This window comes from Myxocyprinus asiaticus, chromosome 25, assembly GCF_019703515.2.
Source record: "Myxocyprinus asiaticus isolate MX2 ecotype Aquarium Trade chromosome 25, UBuf_Myxa_2, whole genome shotgun sequence".
Classification (NCBI taxonomy): domain Eukaryota; kingdom Metazoa; phylum Chordata; class Actinopteri; order Cypriniformes; family Catostomidae; genus Myxocyprinus; species Myxocyprinus asiaticus.
The window spans coordinates 40,978,655-40,997,845 of record NC_059368.1 but is presented as its reverse complement, the minus strand read 5'-3'; the positions used below and the strand labels follow the sequence as shown (position 1 = coordinate 40,997,845).

The following is a 19,191-nucleotide window of genomic DNA, read 5'->3' as shown; positions in this document are numbered from 1 at the left end:
CCTCTCCGTTCTTGGACCCGTGAAGATGCCAGCAGGTAGAGACCAGTCTCCCGAGGAGAGGCGCGCTCGGTGTTTAAAAGCAGCAGTGATGAGGCTGTATTTTTTTCGTTGACCGTTGACTGCCGTTGAACGTTACAATTTCTTGCATTCATTTTAATAGAAGTGGCCCATCTCTGCCAAATGATCTCTGTTTTGATAAGCAGGAAATGTTCACGGAACAGTGACGTCACCAACGAACAGTCCTTGAAATGGTCTATTCAACTTATTTCGCCCCGCCCCTTTTCTGTTCTCCGCTCTTCCGAATTTTGTCATCTAACTTCCTGTTTGTGTTGAAGCCTACTGAGATGAGTCGATCAAAATGGATTACGTGTGGGAGCACAGAAAGTATTTTTCCCCAAGAGTTGAGGGTGTGAGTCTGCTCCATCCCTTTACTGCATGAAATTCTAGTGAGGTTTTTTTTTTTTTGTTTGTTTGTTTGTTTTTCTGACAAAATCAAAATATTTGTTTTCTAACTAATCCTGTCCGAATAGGGCTTTAGCCACACTTGTCTAACTGATGTTGAAATAATTAAAGCCGTGCTTACCATGGCAGCTGTGAAAAGTTGCTTTCGCCTTTTTTTGCCTAATTAATTGCATGCAATTTTGCCTACTTTTGAAAATATTAAATAGCACAAGGCCATTAAAAACCGAGGGTGAACCAGGCAAAATATTGCAAAAATAAGTGCTATATGCTGTCAATCGTGAGGAAAGTCCTAAAAGATGTCCATAGAAGACAGTTGATGTCAAACATGCCAATGTCTTGGCATCTTTACTGGGGTTAAATTGTACAGTCTGACATGCAGCAATTGTAAAGGACAGAAAACCAGGCTTGAGACAGAACAAATATTTTCATCTACCTTTCAGCATAGATCAAGAGTCTGATTTCACCTTAAACCTGTTTCAATAAGAGCAAAATCCATTCAAGCTTTGAAAACAGATACTCCACAAGTTTTAAACAACAAACCATATTTCTTGAGAATTTTTAGGACAAAAAGAAAGCACTTTTCTGTTACGGTTTTGAACAAGAGTCCAAAGCAGCACTAATGAAACCTAAAAAAAAAGTTAACCACACACACACTCTTAGAATAATACAAATCTTTAAACATCAAACAGATTAAAAATTCTGTTTTAATTTATTCTTGATTTTCAAATCCAGTTTTTACAAATAAAGGATTCTTTTTCTCTTTTAAGAAATCAAAATGGGATCAATTTGGATTCAAACATTACAATGTATTTATTTGTTTATTATCTGTTTCTGCAGTAACTCAGTTGCACAGAATCATGTTTATACTTCTTTACAAGTGAACCCATGTTTAATGTAGTCTGGGTTATATTTTATTTTACCTTGGTTAGTTTTGCTCAAAGTTTTCAAAGACGAGGGCATGTCATGCATTCTGTGTGCATTTAGCATTGTTTTTTCCCCCTGCTGTGAGCAACAGACCTGCGACCCATTTTTGTGTCACAAACCACCAGTAGAACAACACAGTGCTAGTACTTTTAATGTCGCCAAAATAAAAATTGAGCAGATATGCTTTTTGCTACCAACAACTTCTGGGACCAAAAATATTGATGACACATGTTTTATGCAGGAGCGTGTACAAAATATTTGTCTTCTAAAATGCTCTCTAGAATGAGAACCTCCTCTCCCCTAAATACCACCTGCCACCAACTAGATATAACACATGACAAACTGGTAGCAAAATAAGTATTATGCCAGGCTGTGACAAACTAAACACTATTGGGTATTTTTTTAAAAAAAATGATTTTTTTAGGGCTTTGATGTGTCCTGCCCTAACTTCCTGTTTCAAAAAGAGATACACATATAAGAAAACTCTGTTCATCATTTCATGGGGCCTTTAAATTCATTGGTCCTAATTCTACATGTGCAACAACTGTAATTTTTAGAAACAGTCAATAGCTGCTCTTTATATATATATATATATATATATATATATATATATATATATATATAAAATATCTCAATCTTAATTAGCAGTGAGCTGCTTCATCTAGGAATTTATCAAGGTCAGAGGTCAAACTCGCATAGGTAATAAATGCGTCTGTCACAGTAGGTGTCCCACCAGTCTCCATCATCTGATGACATAGCTACACAGTTCTCTCGTTTCCCGCCATCTGGCTGGCTTGACAAGAAGTGCTTTCTCCACTGGAAGTAAGTCACACGAGTTGTGTCCTCAAATAGGTAGAGGCCTTCAGAGCGCTGGTCGTTGATCCCGAGCCAAACAGGCCAGTTTCCATGGAATACTGATTTTACATATTCGGCCAAAGCCTCCTGCTCCTTGCGGTCTCGAGGCATAGCCATGCGTCCACCCCGCTCATGGCACTTCTGAGATGCATCCGCATAGGTTTCATACAAGCGGTATGCCAGAATGCATTTGTATCCCATTTTACGACCTTTCTGGCATCCTGGAACAACAAAGTGGTTTAATCAGTAATTTTCATCAGATTTCAATAAAGTGCAGTACACTTTTAATCAGTACAAAGTTCAAGACAGTCTAATGGAGTAATATAATATCACCTACAGTGATTTGCCCAAGTATTACATATTCCTGAAGCAACTTTCTTTTCATTCCTGGAACAACTTTACTATCTATTTTAGTTTTTTTGGATCAGTAGATTAGGACCAACACAGGTAGCATGTGTGGTTTTTCTCTATTATATTAAGATTTGGATTTTATTTTTATTTTTTTATTTTTTGTTTTTTTTTTGGAATAGGAAATAGGCTAGGGTTAGGGATTCAATTGAGAAAAAATAGAATTGGGTTGGAAGTTAGGGGTTGGGTTTTGGCTGGGGACTAGGATCAGAGTCAGATGAAATGGATGGGGTTAAGAGGCAGGATTTAGAAATTAATGGTTGGGACTAGTGGTAGAGGTTTAGGCTTACATGCCACACTGGCAGAACCTTTTAAAGATCCTCCAGGCGCCCTTTGAAGGAGCTTCAAATACTCTTATTTTTATTCCTCAAGGAACTTCAAGATATATTTCAAATGCCTTAAAGCCTTTCCCTTAAGATGTGGTTAATGATGGAGCTGGTGACTGTCCTCAGGGTTCTTTCAGGAACTGAGAGTGTCTCAGAGAAATAAATGGTTGTCTGGAGGACCTCCAGAGGGCTCTGCTGGTGTGGCAGCTGAGGAACCCAAAATGGTGCCTTGGATATAATTTAATTTTCATAGTGAGTTTAGTGCCATATGTCTGGTATTAAAATTACATCAAAATTAATTTCCTTAACCTTTTGGATTGGCCCATATTGAGCCATGGACGGTTTCATGATCAGCTAGGACAGAAGAATACTGCCCTCGATAATAATGTGGATAGACTGTCACCAGCTTACTTGTATAGTTGGTAAGCTCATCAGTGGTGGAAAATGTTATTTTTAGGCATAGAAAGACTTCTCACTACTAGATTTCCATCTATCACTACAATTATACCATTTTAGTGCTGTGAACCCACAGGCAACCAGTGTGGTAAAGACATGGTAGAGCCCACTAACCCTCTAGTCGTCCAATCTCTTTGCGATTATCTATGCAGTAGGATGAAACCTGTTGTATAGTATCCTCAGTGTCGCCTAATCTACTGTCAAGACGTGACATGCTGTCCAGAAGTTGTGTAACTTTAATGTCCAGTGTGTAATGTCCCACATTAAGCTTGTGGATGGCCTGATCCATTGCTGCCAGCCGAGACACTGTGGAAATTTATAAATAGACAAAGTGAATCAAGTCTTTCATTAGTCAGCTATGCTGCTGCATACCAGAGAATGAATAGACTTAGTGGAGAAATCTTAAACTGTGTTTTGGAGGGGGAAGGTGTTGACAAGGTGTCTGGATTCTAGGAATGCCTTTAAGAACTAGTTTTTGGGATAGAATTATACCAACTTTATGAAATTATTACAAAGAAATAACATGCTCAAGTTTCACTCTGCAATTCACATGCCAAGACTATTAAAATATAAACACTCACAAGCCTTCTTGTCAGGTCATAAATACAAGAAATGCATCAAAGAGTTACATCAACACAATTGATTAATAGTGTATCATTTGTGCAAGTTGAGACGAGTGTTGTTGCAAGTTGAAAAATTTGCATATACGTTTGTTGCAATAGTTTTGGCTTGCTTTTGTGGCACTGTGTAAGAGAAATAAGTGATGGAGGAACACACAGATGTAGTTGTAAGTGCTCTCGATGTCCGAGACAGCAGTGGTTGGTTCAGGTTCTATGATGTCAGGAGTGTCCCCTCGACCTCTAACTGTCTCTTCATTGAAATCTCTCGCCTGGGGAATTAGACAAGCAAACAGTTTTCATTAAAACTAGACAGTAACCTAATACAACCTGATTAGGTGCGGTGTAGTGGTTCAAGCTGAGGACTTGTACCTGGAAATTTGTTATAGTACACATATTACAGTTGGATTGTCCCTGTAATAAGTGTACTATACACATCACTTTGGAGTACAGCACCTGCTAAATGACTTTGGGGCTGTTCACACAGGAGGCATTTTTGCAAAGGTCTTTGACCGTTGGGACACATCTTGCTGCTTTTTCAGTGTCCAGTGCCAGTGGTTTTAAGATGATGTGTCAAGTTAAAAGAACTTCACATTTTTTCAAATATCAACCCACCTGCACTCTGTTCCATTTGTTTTTCGCTCTTTTTTCTTCCTTTTTATTTTTTACGCAAAAACTCATTCTGTGTGAATGGCCCCTCTCCTCTTGCTCCCTCTATATTTCATTGGCTTTTGCTCATTGCTGGTCTGTCACTCGTTAGGACGGTGCACACACCTGACAATTTGTCTGCAAGATTTCAAATAGGTTTGAAATCCATCATAGCGTCTGCAACTAGTCGTGTAAGTCGCAGGAGTGTGCACACTACACAACCGTCAAAAACGTCCACGTGCTGCGAACTGAGACTTTTAGTTGCGGATCAGTTGCACACTCAAAACATCAAAGGTGATGAGCTTGAGTCATCCAGTGTGCACCACACTTTTGTCACATCGCCTAAGATTGCATCAAATCACCAACTGTCATTGACAATGAATGACTGTTGCTGATCGTCATAATGCAACAAGTTTTCAGTAACTTTGTCTGTCCACACTGAAAGTGACAATGCTGCACAAAGATTCACTGCCAATCAGAACATATTGATGTTTAATATAGCTATTTGGAATGGGATTTTTGACCAATGAGATTTCACTGTGGGCAAGGCTATCCAATGTGACCGACAAAATGTCCTGTCCCTCGTCTCTTGTAGATTTCATGGCTAATCCAGATTCCAGACTCCAGAACTCATTAACATGAAAGAAGTAGCTTTTATTTAAGGACATCGATTTAACAAGTTAACTTAGTGTGATTCATAATATGAAAAATAATGCATAATCCAATTAATCATGCCCCCTGACTGTACATAATTTCTTTAATAAGGAATTCTCCAACTATAGGAGCAATTGAAGCTTAAAGTAACACCTTGATGTTTTTCCAAATCTGGGAAAGTAGAGGACAGTCAGCAAAGCCTCAGCTTGGGGCTGTACTGGCAACGCATCTCATCAAACCAACGAGAACAGCAGAGACGGGGCAGGCTTTCAAAAATGCCACGCTATTGCAATTCAATTCAGCTGGACTGAGCAGAATGCAAGAGATGCATTTTTTCAAAGTTTGAATCTACATTTAACTTGCAGCATCCTAAAAAGGAGGCATTTAGGGCGCAAGACGCTGAAAACAAGTGAGAAGCGATGCAACCAATGTGAGATGCTCCAAAAGCATCTATTTGACACAGATGTATCATGTCCTTTGATAGATTAACTCAAACTCTTAACTCAATTGCAAAATAGATCGCTGTCAAGTGTAAGCCATATTTACATTATTTTGTTTATAATTATTTTAATATATTAATTTAATAAATTATTTTATTCCGTAATCACTGATACAGCATATGCAATTGTGATTAATTTGATTAATTAATCGGCACATCATGTAATTAATTCAATTAAAAAATTGATAGCCCTACTTATCACTTTTTTCTCGCATTCTGGTTTGGACAAAATGTTAAACACAAATCACTTCTAGGCCAATTGCTAGATGTCTTTGGCAACCAAAAATCAATACCCACTGAAATAAAATTGCTACCGTGCATGCATTTATTTAATCTAGGGCAGCATAACAAACCGGGCAAAAAGATTCTATCAATTATTGTACAAGTGCAAAAGAAGTAACACTAAATGTATAGAAACTGGATCATTTGACATAGTAAATGGATCATTCCCCCTAAAAGAATCTTTAAAATCCTAACCTGTGACAGATCAGCTGTTGTGATGGTCAGTGTTGAGTTTTTGTTGGCAGAGTCACAGCAGGACAGAGCAGTGAAGCCCACGACAGCCACCAGAATCACTGTTAGATTCATCTCCAGTTTAAATCACTGTGTATGTCAATAAATCCCTGTGAGTTTCCTCCGTTTAGCCTTTTCTCTCTCTCCCTTACTTTATATATAGTTATCCCTCCCTCCTGTTCACTCTTTCAACAGAAACCTCTCCTCCTTTCACATTTCTTTCAACCTAAATCACTGCGTATGTCAATAAATCCCTGTGAGTTTCCTCCGTTTAGCCTTTTCTCTCTCTCCCTTACTTTATATATACAGTTATCCCTCCCTCCTGATGTTCACTCTTTCAACAGAAACCTCTCCTCCTTTCACATTTCTTTCAACCTCCTCTCAGGAGCTCTCTCTCTCTTCTCAGTCCTCTTTCACCTCTGTGTTGTTTTTTTTTTGTTTGTTTTCTTTTGCCTCCCCACTTCTCTCTGCAGATGTCAGCAAGCTTTTTCTGCCTTTTTCACCTTGTCCAAATGTTTCTTTCTTTTCTAACTAAAACAGGAAATATTTCTCCTACCTCCCACCCCCATTCTTTGTGCTAACATGAGTTTTATTAACACAGCATTCACTACTTTTGAAGTGAATATTAAAATAAATATTCACCTGCTTTGAATCTTTCTAGCCCACGACTCACTTCCTTACTAATAAAAATCTCTGATACGTATGTGCGTGTATTACAATTGTGAGGTTATAATGCTGTTGTGACTTGGGAAAATGCTGTTCTATAGACAGACGTCAATGGTGGCCAACTGACAGGAAAATGGTTAAAGTCTCATTACCAGCTGAGTTCTGTCTCCACACATGGAAGGAATTTGGACTTCTCCTCTAAAACAGGAAATTTCTCTCTTTCTTTCTTCCTCCCAGCTTTCATGGGAGGGGAATTAGGATGTAAGAATGGAGTTTTGCCAAAAAGAATCCAGTTCATTACATAAAGTACAGCTGAAGTCAGAAGTTTACATACACCTTAGCCAAATACATTTAAACTCGGTTTTTCACAATTCCTGACATTAAATCGTAGAAGACTTTCCCTATCTTAGGTCAGTTAGGATCACTACTTTATTTTAAGAATGTGAAATGTCAGAATAATAGTAGAGAATGATTTCTTTCAGCTTTTATTTCTTTCATCACATTCCCAGTGGTTGAGAAGTTTACATACACTTTGTTAGTTTTTGGTAGCATTGCCTTTAAATTGTTTAACTTGGGTCAAACGTTTTGGGTAGCCTTCCACAAGCTTCTAACAATAAGTTGCTGGAATTTTGGAACTTTTTGAGTTCTGCCCACACATTTTCTATCTGATTGAGGTCAGGGCTTTGTGATGGCCACTCCAATACCTTGACTTTGTTGTCCTTAAGTCATTTTACCACAACTTTAGAGGTATGCTTGGGGTCATTGTCCATTTGGATGACCCATTTGTGACCAAGCTTTAACTTCCTGGCTTATGTCTTGAGATGTTGCTTCAATATATCCACATCATTTTCCTTCCTCATGATGCCATCTATTTTGTGAAGTGCACCAGTCCCTCCAGCAGCAAAGCACCCTCACAACATGCTTCACAGTTGGGATGGTGTTCTTCGGCTTGCAAGCCTCACCCCTTTTCTTCCAAACATAACGATGGTCATTATGGCCAAACAGTACAATTTGGTTTAATCAGACCAGAGCACATTTCTCCAAAAAGTAAGATCTTTGTTCCCATGTGCACTTGCAAACTGTAGTCTGGCTTTTATTTTTTTTTTTTTTTTATGGCGGTTTTGGAGCAGTGGCTTCTTCCTTGCTGAGCAGCCTTTCAGGTTATGTTGATATAGGACTCGTTTTACTGTGGATATAGATACTTGTCTACCTATTTCCTCCAGCATTTTTCACACCAAACTACATTCATCTTCCTGAGCTGTATGATGGCTGCGTGGTCCCATGGTGTTTATTCTTGCGTACTATTGTTTGTACAGATGAACGTGGTACCTTCAGGCATTTGGAAATTGCTCCCAAGGATGAACCAGACCTATGGAGGTCAACAATTTTTTTCTGAGGTCTTTGCTGATTTCTTTAGATTTTCCCATGATTTCAAGCAAAGAGTCACTGAATTTGAAGGTAGGCCTTAAAATACATCCACAGGTATACCTCCAATTTAGTACACCTCCTATCAGAAGCTAACTGCCTAACAGCTTGACATCATTTTCCAAGCTGTTCCAAGAAGTTTACATACACTTAGGTTGAAGTCATTTAAACTCATTTTTTAACCACTCCACAGATTTAATATTAGCAAACTATAGTTTTGGAAAGTCGATTAGGACATCTACTTTGTGCATGACACAAATAATTCTTCCAACAATTGTTTACAGACAGATTGTTTAACTTTTAATTGACTATATCACAGTTCCGGTGGGTCAGAAGTTTACATACACTAAGTTAACTGTGCCTTTAAGTAGCTTGGAAAATTCCAGAAAATTATGTTAAGACTTTAGACAATTAGCTTCTCATAGGAGGTTTACTGAATTTGAGATGTACCTGTAGATGTATTTTAAAGCTTACCGTCATACTCAGTGCCACTCTCTATGCTTAACATCATGGGAAAATCAAAAGAAATCAACCAAGAGCTTAGAAAAAAAAATGTGGACCTCCACAAGTCTGGATCATCCTTGGGAGCAATTTCCAAATGCCTGAAGGTACCACGTTCGTCTGTACAAGCAATAGTATGCAAGTATAAACACCATGGGACCATGCAGCCATCATACAGCTCAGGAAGGAGATGCATTCTGTCTCCTAGAGATGAACGTAGTTTGGTGCGAAAAGTGCAAATCAATCCCAGAACAACAGCAAAGGACCTTGTGAAGATGCTGGAGGAAACAGGTAGACAAGTATCTATATCCACAGTAAAACTATTCCTATATCGACATAACCTGAAAGGCCGCACAGCAAGGAAGAAGCCACTGCTCCAAAACCTCCATAAAAGCCAGACTACAGTTTGCGAGTGCACATGGGGACAAAGATCTTACTTTTTGGAGAAATGTCCTCTGGTCTGAATTGAATTGTTTGGCCATAATGACCATCGTTATGTTTGGAGGAAAAATGTTCTGTGATTAAATGTCAGGAATTGTGAAAAACTGAGTTTGAATGTATTTGGCTAAGGTGTATGTAAACTTCTGACTTCAACTGTATAACTAAGTGAATTTCTCCCAGATGGCTTTGTCTAGACCATTATACCGTCCAGAAATCCGATCCAGCAACAGATCCCTTATAAGTAATAGCTTGTTGATAAACTAAGAACGTAAAATGCTCACTAAGTCCATAGATATTTGTGGTATGTATGCATGCAAATCTCCTTCCATTGACTGGCCCAAAACTCCTTCAAAATGATTCAGACCTACAAACAGCCAGCCAGGAACCGTAATGCTATATCTGAAGAAACACAATGAGGAAAATGTTGCACTTTAAAAAAACAAATCTAAACCTTTATAGTTCAATGACTTCTTGGAAAACTATGGGTCTTTTTAAAAACATGTGGAGCAATTACAACAATCCCAAAAATCCCCCCAAAAAACTAGCTCAGGGAATAAAACCTCTTTAAATAGAGCATGTTGGTAGCATTTTGAAAATGCCACATATGTGAGCAATTATGTTAGCACACATCCAATGGTGATATTTTATGAAACTAAACATAACGGGCAGTGACCTCTTGAAATATTTGACAAGCAGGGTAAAACTGTCATGAGATTTATGAGTGGATCTCCATCTTTGCTTCAGTTCTGTTTTTAATTAGTGCTTCACTGCCCCCTACAATGAGACAAAACCTAAAATGACAAACAATACAAGTTAGTTTCCTTATTTTATTCTATCCATTTTACATGACAGATCTATGAATGTACACTGACTCTAATATTTTATTGGACCGCTTTTAGCTTTGATTACGGTGCGCATTCGTCATGGCATTGTTTCAACAACCTTATGCAACATCACAAAACATTTTTCCATCCAGAGTTGTTAATTTTTGACAGAGATATTGTATTGATGATGGGAGTTGAACCACTCTGTAAAGTCTTCTCCAGCACATCCCAACGACTTTCAATGGGGTTAAGGTCAGGAGTCTGTGGTGGCCAATTTATGTGTGAAAATTATTTCTCATGCTCCCTGAACCACTCTTTCACAATTTGAGCCCGATGAATCTTGGCACTGTCATCCTGGAATATGCCTGTGCCATCATGGAAGAAAAAACCCATTGATGGGATAACCTGGTCATTCAGTACATTCACGTACTCAGCTTCAGACTTCATTTTATTGCCGTATAAATTTGCTGAGCCTAGACCTGACCAACTGAAGCAACCCCAGATCATAACACTGCCTCCAGAGGTTTGTACAGTGGGCACTATGCATGACGGGTGCATCGCTTCATGTGCTTCCCTTCCCTTCCACAGTCCAATCTTTATGCTCCCTTGCAAATTGAAGAAGTTTTTTCTGATTAGCCTCACTAACAAGTGGCTTTCTTGTGGCCACACAGCTGTTTAGTCCCAATCATGTAAGTTCTCGTAGCATTGTGCGTGTCGAAATGCTCTTACTCTCACTATTAAACATAGCCGTGAGTTCTACTGAAATTTTTGAGCTTGCATTTCACGTATATGAAAGTAAATGAAACTCTAGTGCGACCATACCTTAACAAAAGAACATACTTTATATATGTATAACTGGAACATGCTCTTGCAATGCATTGGCCAAGCATTTGCGTTCCTGCATAGAGTACGTTTCTGGCCAAAGTATTGCTTCATTTATCATAAGACAAGGAAGGGAGAATGGGGACAAAGTCTGAAAAGTACATGATTCACATCAAACCATACAATGAAAGTAGTGTGCATAAAAATAAAAAAAAGTCTACAAAACAACCAAGGAGCAAGTTGTCTCTATGCTATGGTGTTTCATTTAGGTCGCCATCAGTAAATGTGCAATGAAGCATCTTAACACTAGTATTGAGGTCTAGATTATAATAATATTAAGTGTAGGGCAGTGGGAGTGATGTGGCTTTCAAACTAAATGTCTTTAGTGCCAGGCTAGAGTCTAAAGGTTTTGATGTGGCCCCAAGTTTGATTGCCCATTAAGCCTGGCTTGTTTGATTAGTGTGAAAGCTGTCTCCCAAACTTACAAAATTGTATATACTAAGCATAAAAACAAAATAGGAAAGACAGATGCTCAGTTCAAAATCTCATTCATAAATAGCTCATGCATTCTGTAACTTTAAACCAGTAAAATAGAATCAGACAGAAGGATATTTTAATTGAGTCTTTGAGATATGTATGCATCCTAAATAAACAACTAAAGAATTAGGATATAAAAAGAAGGTGTTCTGTAGTGTTGGGTTTGTGATGCTTGTAGGTCCTGCCACTTGGAATGGGTTCTTCAGTATATTCAAGTGTTACCAGTTGTCCAAGAAGTCAAATCCAGTCTTCAGAATACTGCTGCTGGTGTTGAACTGAAAAATTAAGGACATCAAATTTAGGGAAGCATAATACATTGGTGACTATGGTATTGGCCAATATTAAGTTTTTACTTTTACTAAAGACATCTGATTAAACCTATACTAGAAACAATAAATAACCCACAATATTCTTTTTTTAAACACTCAGCTTATTCTATTTCTACTGTGAATTTTAAAAGTACATTATCAAACATGATCAATCTTTACTTACTGTACATTATTATATTTTGATTACAAGAGATCTGTATGCTAGGTGTTAGCACTGGTGCACAAATTAAAATTTATTAGCACACAGAAAAGCATGGCTGAAACTGTTTTATTGTTATTTCTTTAATTATTGCTGTTTTTATTATTTACTACAATTTACAACAACTGAAATTGAGACAATGTCATTTTTAATTTGATATAATATTGTATTTTTATTACTATAAATGTTCATAGCAAGATAAATTATTGTGCCGAAACACCCTCGTAATTTTCATTTACTGGGTATGACCCTGCACTACAGAATGTATTATACTTATTCCATGCTAAGTAATAAAATAAATTAATTAATAAATTCTTTTTTTAACATATTAATTGTACTGGTTTAAGATTAGAACGCATCCACGGCACTTGAACATTTTAAAATAATGCCTGAACACATTTTATTTTGGTTATAGGCATCATTTATTTTCTTTAACAAAACCATCAAAAAATTATATCAGGGGTGTCAATCACAGGGCTTGTGCAGACCAAGTGTAATCTGGCCCACGGGATGGTTTTAGGAAAAATTTAAAGGTTAGATATACTAAAAACATTTGCCTCCATTTATTATTTTGGCATGATACATTCACATAATTCTACTTTTAGCTACAGCATTACAGATAAACTCTTTAAATTGTTGTGTTGCATGTTAAAGCATGTCTCTTAAAGCAGAAGGATGGCGCTCATGCATTTGTGCAAATTTGTGCTTTTCAGCTGATACTGGATCTGTGAGTGACCCTTGGCCTTTTTTGTGGTTTTGGCCACTGCCCCTCAATATGTCTGTGCATGGCCCTGATAAGACTCATTGTACATGTTCGTTGTCGCAACACTCCTCGTACGCGAAAATGACAATTATCACACATGTCCGAATGGGTTCAAATTCGTCGTCACTAATAATACATTTTAATCACAAATGCGAGCAAAACTGTCACACTGTACAGCCCTGGATTATAATATCAAATGTAAAATAACATAGTTATCTTATCGGCCAAAATGTATTCTTAGGTACATCCCTAGAATAATTGGTGTTTTAAAGTTTAAGTGTGTAATTTCTGTGCCATAGACATGTTGCCTGTTGCCAGAGAGTCACAGTGTTTACACTTTTCAGAGGAATCTACCAACAAATGGCTTACTTATCTGTAAAGGGTTGTCACAATACCAAAATTTATTGAACACACTCCTTTAGCCTATTTAAAAAGTTACATTTCTATGTAAATAATAAATGAAAACAAATGCATGTTTCCTGCAAGTGTTTCTCAATTAAGTATGCATTGCTTAAGTGTTTTAGGTAGGGTCCTACTGAAATCTGTTTTATTGTTTCCCAAATCCTGTGTTTTCCAATTTTTAGGGGTTCAAGCCCGAAGGGCTGAAACCCTATTGTAATTGTAAAGATTTTTATTTTTATTATTATTCTGCCCAAAAAGTGATCGTGCAGACCAAACCGTAAGTCGTAGAGAGCTACAGCTTATGGCGTTTTGATACTACAGTGTATCAAAGTCTCGGCCCGATCGGCCTCAAGGTGGCACTACAGTGATCATGTTTACGTTTTGGCCCATAACTCCTAGACCGTTTGTCGAACAAGTGTCTTACATCATTGGATTCCTTGGCTCAAGACAAACAAAACTTATATCTCCGATTTCATTTCTGTCATGAAAATGTTTGCGCTAATTTGCATAATTAGAAAAACCTACTTTTTCGAACTCCTCCTAGGCCGTATGTCCGATTCGCACAAAAATTGGGGTGTGTCTACAATGCACCATCCTGACAAAAATGTATAAAAGGAATTTTGATTTGATTTGATTCGAAGATATAAGCCAACGAATTGGTCAGGTGTCGTCCATTTTGTATGCATTGACCAATATCTACCAAACGAAAAGGCCAAATGTTATGAAACTTGATACACATATACAACAGCACATTTTGAGTCTGCATGCAAAATGCCTATAGGGAGCACTGCAACTAAAAAATCCTCATAACTCTGTATTATCAATGAAGTTGAAAATTGGTATGCTTCTTGTAGGGGCCAAATGCTAACATATTCTACAATATGATTCAGACAAATAAAAAAACATGGCTGCCAGCAGCCAATCAAATTTCAGCAAAATGGCTGTATAAATGGTGTGTAAATTATTATATATTATCCAATGTTACCTGCTATTGTGAACTACATCTAGGACTCCCTAGGTCAATAATTATCAAAGAAAAGTTGAACTTTAGTTATTTGACCAAGTGTATCCAGAAGCCTATAATTCTAAAATATTTTTGGAGATTGGGTGCTTTGTGGCTTTATAACAGTTATAAAGTTTTTTTTTTTTTAAATAACCACAACAATTATCCTGTTTCAGGATTGTTGAACACCAGACATCAGAGTCATATTTAACACCAGTTTGCAAATTCAGCAACTTACAAAGTACATATACAAATACATACCTTTTTTGCATACTATGAAAGTTCTTAAAAGGCTTGAACCCCGACAACTGCTGCTTGCGGCTATATTTATTTTTATTTATTTTTTAATTCCATGATTAAATGTTTAATTTAATCATCAAAATGGTGTGTAATCAAATTCCTAAAACTACAAACAAATAAAAAAAGAACAATTACTTTTGAACATACCATTGCATTTTTTTTTTTACCAAACTTTTTCAGTACAACAGCACTCTTGCTTGTGATATATTGCCTAATTTTTATTATTATTAATCATTATTATTATTACAGTGAATATTAGATTTTACAATACATTTGTAATAGTGTATTTCTATTGCAATGTCTTTAATCTCAGGCTTCTAGCTTTTATTTTGATGTGCGTTTTTGATAGAAGACTCACTATCCACCTCCTAATAAATAGGGATGCACCAATCCGTTACCTGGATCGGTATCAGCTCCGATACTGAAGCTTTTAAACGGATTGGGTATCGGTCCGACGAGCCCGATCCAAATCCAATACTGTGTGTTAGTCATGTTCGTTACTGTCAAGCTCAAAATGACATAAAAAAACCATAAAAACACAATTAAAGTAGTTCATATGACTCGTGCATTTTACTCAAAGCCACTTGAAGACGTGCAATAGCACTGTGAATCACAAAAGGCACATATTTATAAGTAAATATATAAAATTCATGCGCAGCTCCAGCGCGTTATTGAATGGCGCTGCTCTGTTTACACACACACTCGTGGCTATTTTTAGCCTTCATGCGGTGCGCAATATTTGAGCGCTACTCGCGTCACGAACAACATCTCAGATGTAGATGCTCAATAGTTCGGTTCACTTATAATATGCATTTAGAATGGCACTGGAAGTGCTTTTTTTTTTTTTTTTTTTACCAGAATTTGAATAAGAAGCGAATTAAACTACTGTGAACTTGCTTACAAACAGACACACTTACAGGACTTCCTGGAGAGTTCAGAATGTCAAAATAAAAGTATGAGGGTTTAAGGGTACGTTTACACGTCAACGATGTAATAAAAACGGAAAAGTTTTTCCTTCGCGTTTTTGAAAAGTTTCACGTACAGACGACAACGATGTCAAAACGATCCCCGTTCACACTGATCCACGAAAACGACTAAAAACGCTGTATTATGCATGCCAGGCCAGTAGTTGGCGATGTCACTTTGTAAAGAAACACTACGCGCCTGCGCACATAAGCATTCTTCCACAGAGCGGTGAATACAAACAATGAAGATGGCGATCGCTAATCGTAGTAGTGATGCAGTAAATCCACACTTTGCTGTAGTCCGCCATTGTAGTTTTGAATGTCTCGCGCGTTGTTTTTAAGTACTCGCGCGCATGCCTATAGATTGAACTCTCAAGGTTATTCAATAAACTCTGCTCATTTTTACCATCACTTCTTCTCCTGCCTTCTTCTGTTTTCCCCCTGCTGACTTTTGGGCTGGTAGAAGAGTAAGTTAACATAAGCTGTTGATGTTGACTGGTTTTGGATATCAGACAGAACACTGATATATGGATATCATCTGACGGAGAGAGAGGTCTTGTGTACACTGGATCTCACATGCGTTTTCACTGCCTCATGTTTTCATATTCTAAGCATATCATTGAATACTGTACATGGCATCACATCTCTGTCTATAGGCTATATACATTAGCGATGGGTGAATGAATTGCAGGGTAATGGTACATCAAATAAAATGAAGTAAATAAATAACATTTAAAATACAAATACATTTTTCCCATCTGAATCCATACATTAATTTCAAGATTTTCAAATTGCAGGTTATGCCTACTGTACAATGTTCACACTTCATACAAAACACTCCAAATTAATAAATTGTTGATTATTGTTATTTGCACAGACACCAGTATTCATATTGATAATTATACATCTCAAATTGATGCCCATCAATCCATCATTCTTATATAACATGTAATACGCGTGCGCATTCAAAAACTTGCACTTTGAAACCCGTTTTCAAAAGTTTGCGTTTTCAGGCCCCAAAAAACCATTGTCGTGTAAACGAATAGCCAAAACGCATAAAAAGTTTTCTGTTTTTAGTTGAAAACTTTGTCGTGTAAACGTATTATCATTTGTTTGTTTACAAATGATAATAATATATAAGTTGAATGGGTTCCAAAAAATAACTGTGTGAATGGAAAGTGTGCTGAAACTAAATTGAACAAAAAAAGAGATCTGAATCCTTTAAAATCCAGATACAAGTAAAAAAAAAAAGAAAAGAAAAATGGCTTATTTTGTACTGATGACTTATACTGGAATTACTGTTAATTTTGCTGCTACATTATCCAGTATACTAGTTAACAATAAAGTTTTTCTTAATAAGCAATACATTTATATTGAAATAACGTGTAGTTAGAGGTTTGTGTTTCTTTACATATTAAAGAGCACACCCAATTAGTTCCACACAATAATGTAAAGATATTCTAAACCGATTATGCAAAAAACAACAACACTGGTATCAGATCGGGATCGGCCGATACTGAGATTTCCGATATCGGAATCGGATTGAAAGAGAAAAAGTGGTATCGGTGCATCCCTACTAATAAACAGTTTGCCACATGGCCCATTGTGATCATTAAATTGCAAATGCTGTGATTTCAATATAGTTTGTGCTGCGTGCTTCACAGTGGATGAGTGCTCTGATTTGTCATCTTATACAACATGCATGATTCTTAATGTCTGTGGAGTTTCTTGTGTATTAGTGGTTTGCTTCATACATTCACTTAGAGCATGCAGCTCATGCAGAATAAGATTGCAGCCTTTTGCAGTTTAATAATCACACTAGGACATATCATGATATTCCCCCCTTAAGTATGTCAAATTTGTGTGTGAGCATTTGGAAGCAGTCGTGTGTCAGTCAGACAGCGTGCAGGAATCGAATTCGGTCCTACCGGTACTGCCCAAACACATGTATCGTGAGACATCTTTTTTATTTTTGTATCAGCTTGGTACCAACGTACCAGTACTTTTGACACCTCTAGTAGAAAGAATTTTAACATAAAAAAAGGACACACATCACCTTTAAGATTGGGCTGATTTGTACAACAAAATGAAGGTGAATTTGAGTTTCATCTCACCTGTGAGAAGGTAGGGCTGGAGGTGGGTGAGCTATCTGCCTTGTTGCCATCTTTGGCTGTGCTGTTGGACTGAGAGGAAGACCTGGTGACCAGACCAGGACTGAACACATCATCCAGAGCACTTACAGAAGGAAGAGTACTCTGGGCTCTTTCCCACTCTCCATCTGTGGAGGACACACTCACAGGAGCAGGAGGCATTGGGGTTACACTGATCGCCACCGGGGTCGTGCTGATGGGAACGGGGGGCGGAGGTGCTGGAGGTTTGGGGGCTTTCTGTTTAACCGGACGCAAGACGTGGGCTTCCTCTGTCTCCCTCTGCCCGGACTCTAGCCTCAGGTACGAGGGCAAGGGTTTCTCCCCTTTCTCCAGAGACTTGATCTGGCTGGGCGTCAGAGACTGAAATTCAGCCTTCTCGCCCTCTAGTCTGGATCTTTCAGCACTGATCTTCCAGAAGGAGGACTCGTCACTGCTGGGCAGCTTGCTACTCTGAGAGGTTTTGGGTTTAGAATCGTTCCCTGAGGAGGGAACACCCGGTTCCATAGCACCAGAGATCAGACTGAAGTCCATCTGACTCTGTTAGAAAAGTAAGAACACATATAGAAATTCCAATTGGTTGTTTTCTGCCAGCAAACTGATTATGTATTTTTTAGAAGAGGAGGCCTACTTACCTTGGTCTCCCAAGAGAAAGGAGCTGAGTGCTCATCTTGCCAAGTTAAGTCCTTGAAATGGAGAGAAGAGAGATGTTAACCATCGTCATTAGATGGGATATCACTGGAATCTGTCAATTCTGCCTTTTGTTTAATGATGACCTAAAATACAATGGTACTCAATTCAAAGAGTGCCGAGTGTCCTAATTTTGTCTAATATAATACATTTGTCGAACAGTTTCATGTAGGTCTATAGATATATATGGCACACATGTTTTTAGTAAACAGTCCGTCTTGTGAGATGGCATGTGCAGTTTGAATAAAAAAATAAATAATTTTTAGTCATGAATGAATGAATGTACGCAAAAACAAATTACTAGCGGCCATTATTTTAAGAAGGCTTATTTTTAATTATTCATGTGTGTTTTTGGAATTGACCAGCAGAACAAATCCAAACAGCAAGTCTTTACTGAACCAACACTAAATCCTTAACACATCACAAGTATAGATCATACAAAAACCTCTTCTCCGAAGTGTACGGTCTTCTGTCCGGTCTGGATGAGCAGTTTCGGGTAACATATCACCTCCTCTCTGTCCACCCGGTGCATAGCGTACCGAGCCCGGATCCGCGGGTCCATCATGCCTTCATCTATCGCTGTGTCCTGTTCGGCCGGGCTCATTTGATCCCACACCGAACCGTAGCCCTCCTTTATCTTCTCCCTCTCCTGCATGATCTTACGGGCCATGGAGTTAATAGAGGAGAAATACTCCAGCTTTTTGGCATCCGTAACGTGTGGAGGATCCGCCATCGCTGCGGTCTCCATTTCCTCAACACAACAGCTGGAACAACAACAAGCGCTGACGTAGTACGTACACGGAGGACTTTTATTT

General features: G+C 38.0%; 2 protein-coding genes across 2 annotated transcripts; both read right to left on the bottom strand.

Annotated features, from left to right (window-relative positions):
* Nucleotides 1-1,148: 1,148 nt before the first annotated feature.
* Nucleotides 1,149-7,340, bottom strand: clec11a (C-type lectin domain containing 11A). Its single transcript, XM_051654874.1, has 4 exons — nucleotides 6,327-7,340; nucleotides 4,209-4,320; nucleotides 3,546-3,737; nucleotides 1,149-2,462 (listed from the first exon to the last, which is right to left on the bottom strand). The coding sequence occupies exons 1-4, from the start codon at nucleotides 6,435-6,437 to the stop codon at nucleotides 2,065-2,067; spliced, it is 813 nt and encodes a 270-aa protein (XP_051510834.1). The 5' UTR covers nucleotides 6,438-7,340; the 3' UTR covers nucleotides 1,149-2,064.
* Nucleotides 7,341-9,560: 2,220 nt separating this feature from the next.
* c25h1orf198 (chromosome 25 C1orf198 homolog) lies at nucleotides 9,561-19,138 on the bottom strand. Its single transcript, XM_051654864.1, has 4 exons — nucleotides 18,822-19,138; nucleotides 18,322-18,372; nucleotides 17,654-18,226; nucleotides 9,561-11,853 (listed from the first exon to the last, which is right to left on the bottom strand). The coding sequence occupies exons 1-4, from the start codon at nucleotides 19,122-19,124 to the stop codon at nucleotides 11,797-11,799; spliced, it is 984 nt and encodes a 327-aa protein (XP_051510824.1). The 5' UTR covers nucleotides 19,125-19,138; the 3' UTR covers nucleotides 9,561-11,796.
* Nucleotides 19,139-19,191: the final 53 nt, after the last annotated feature.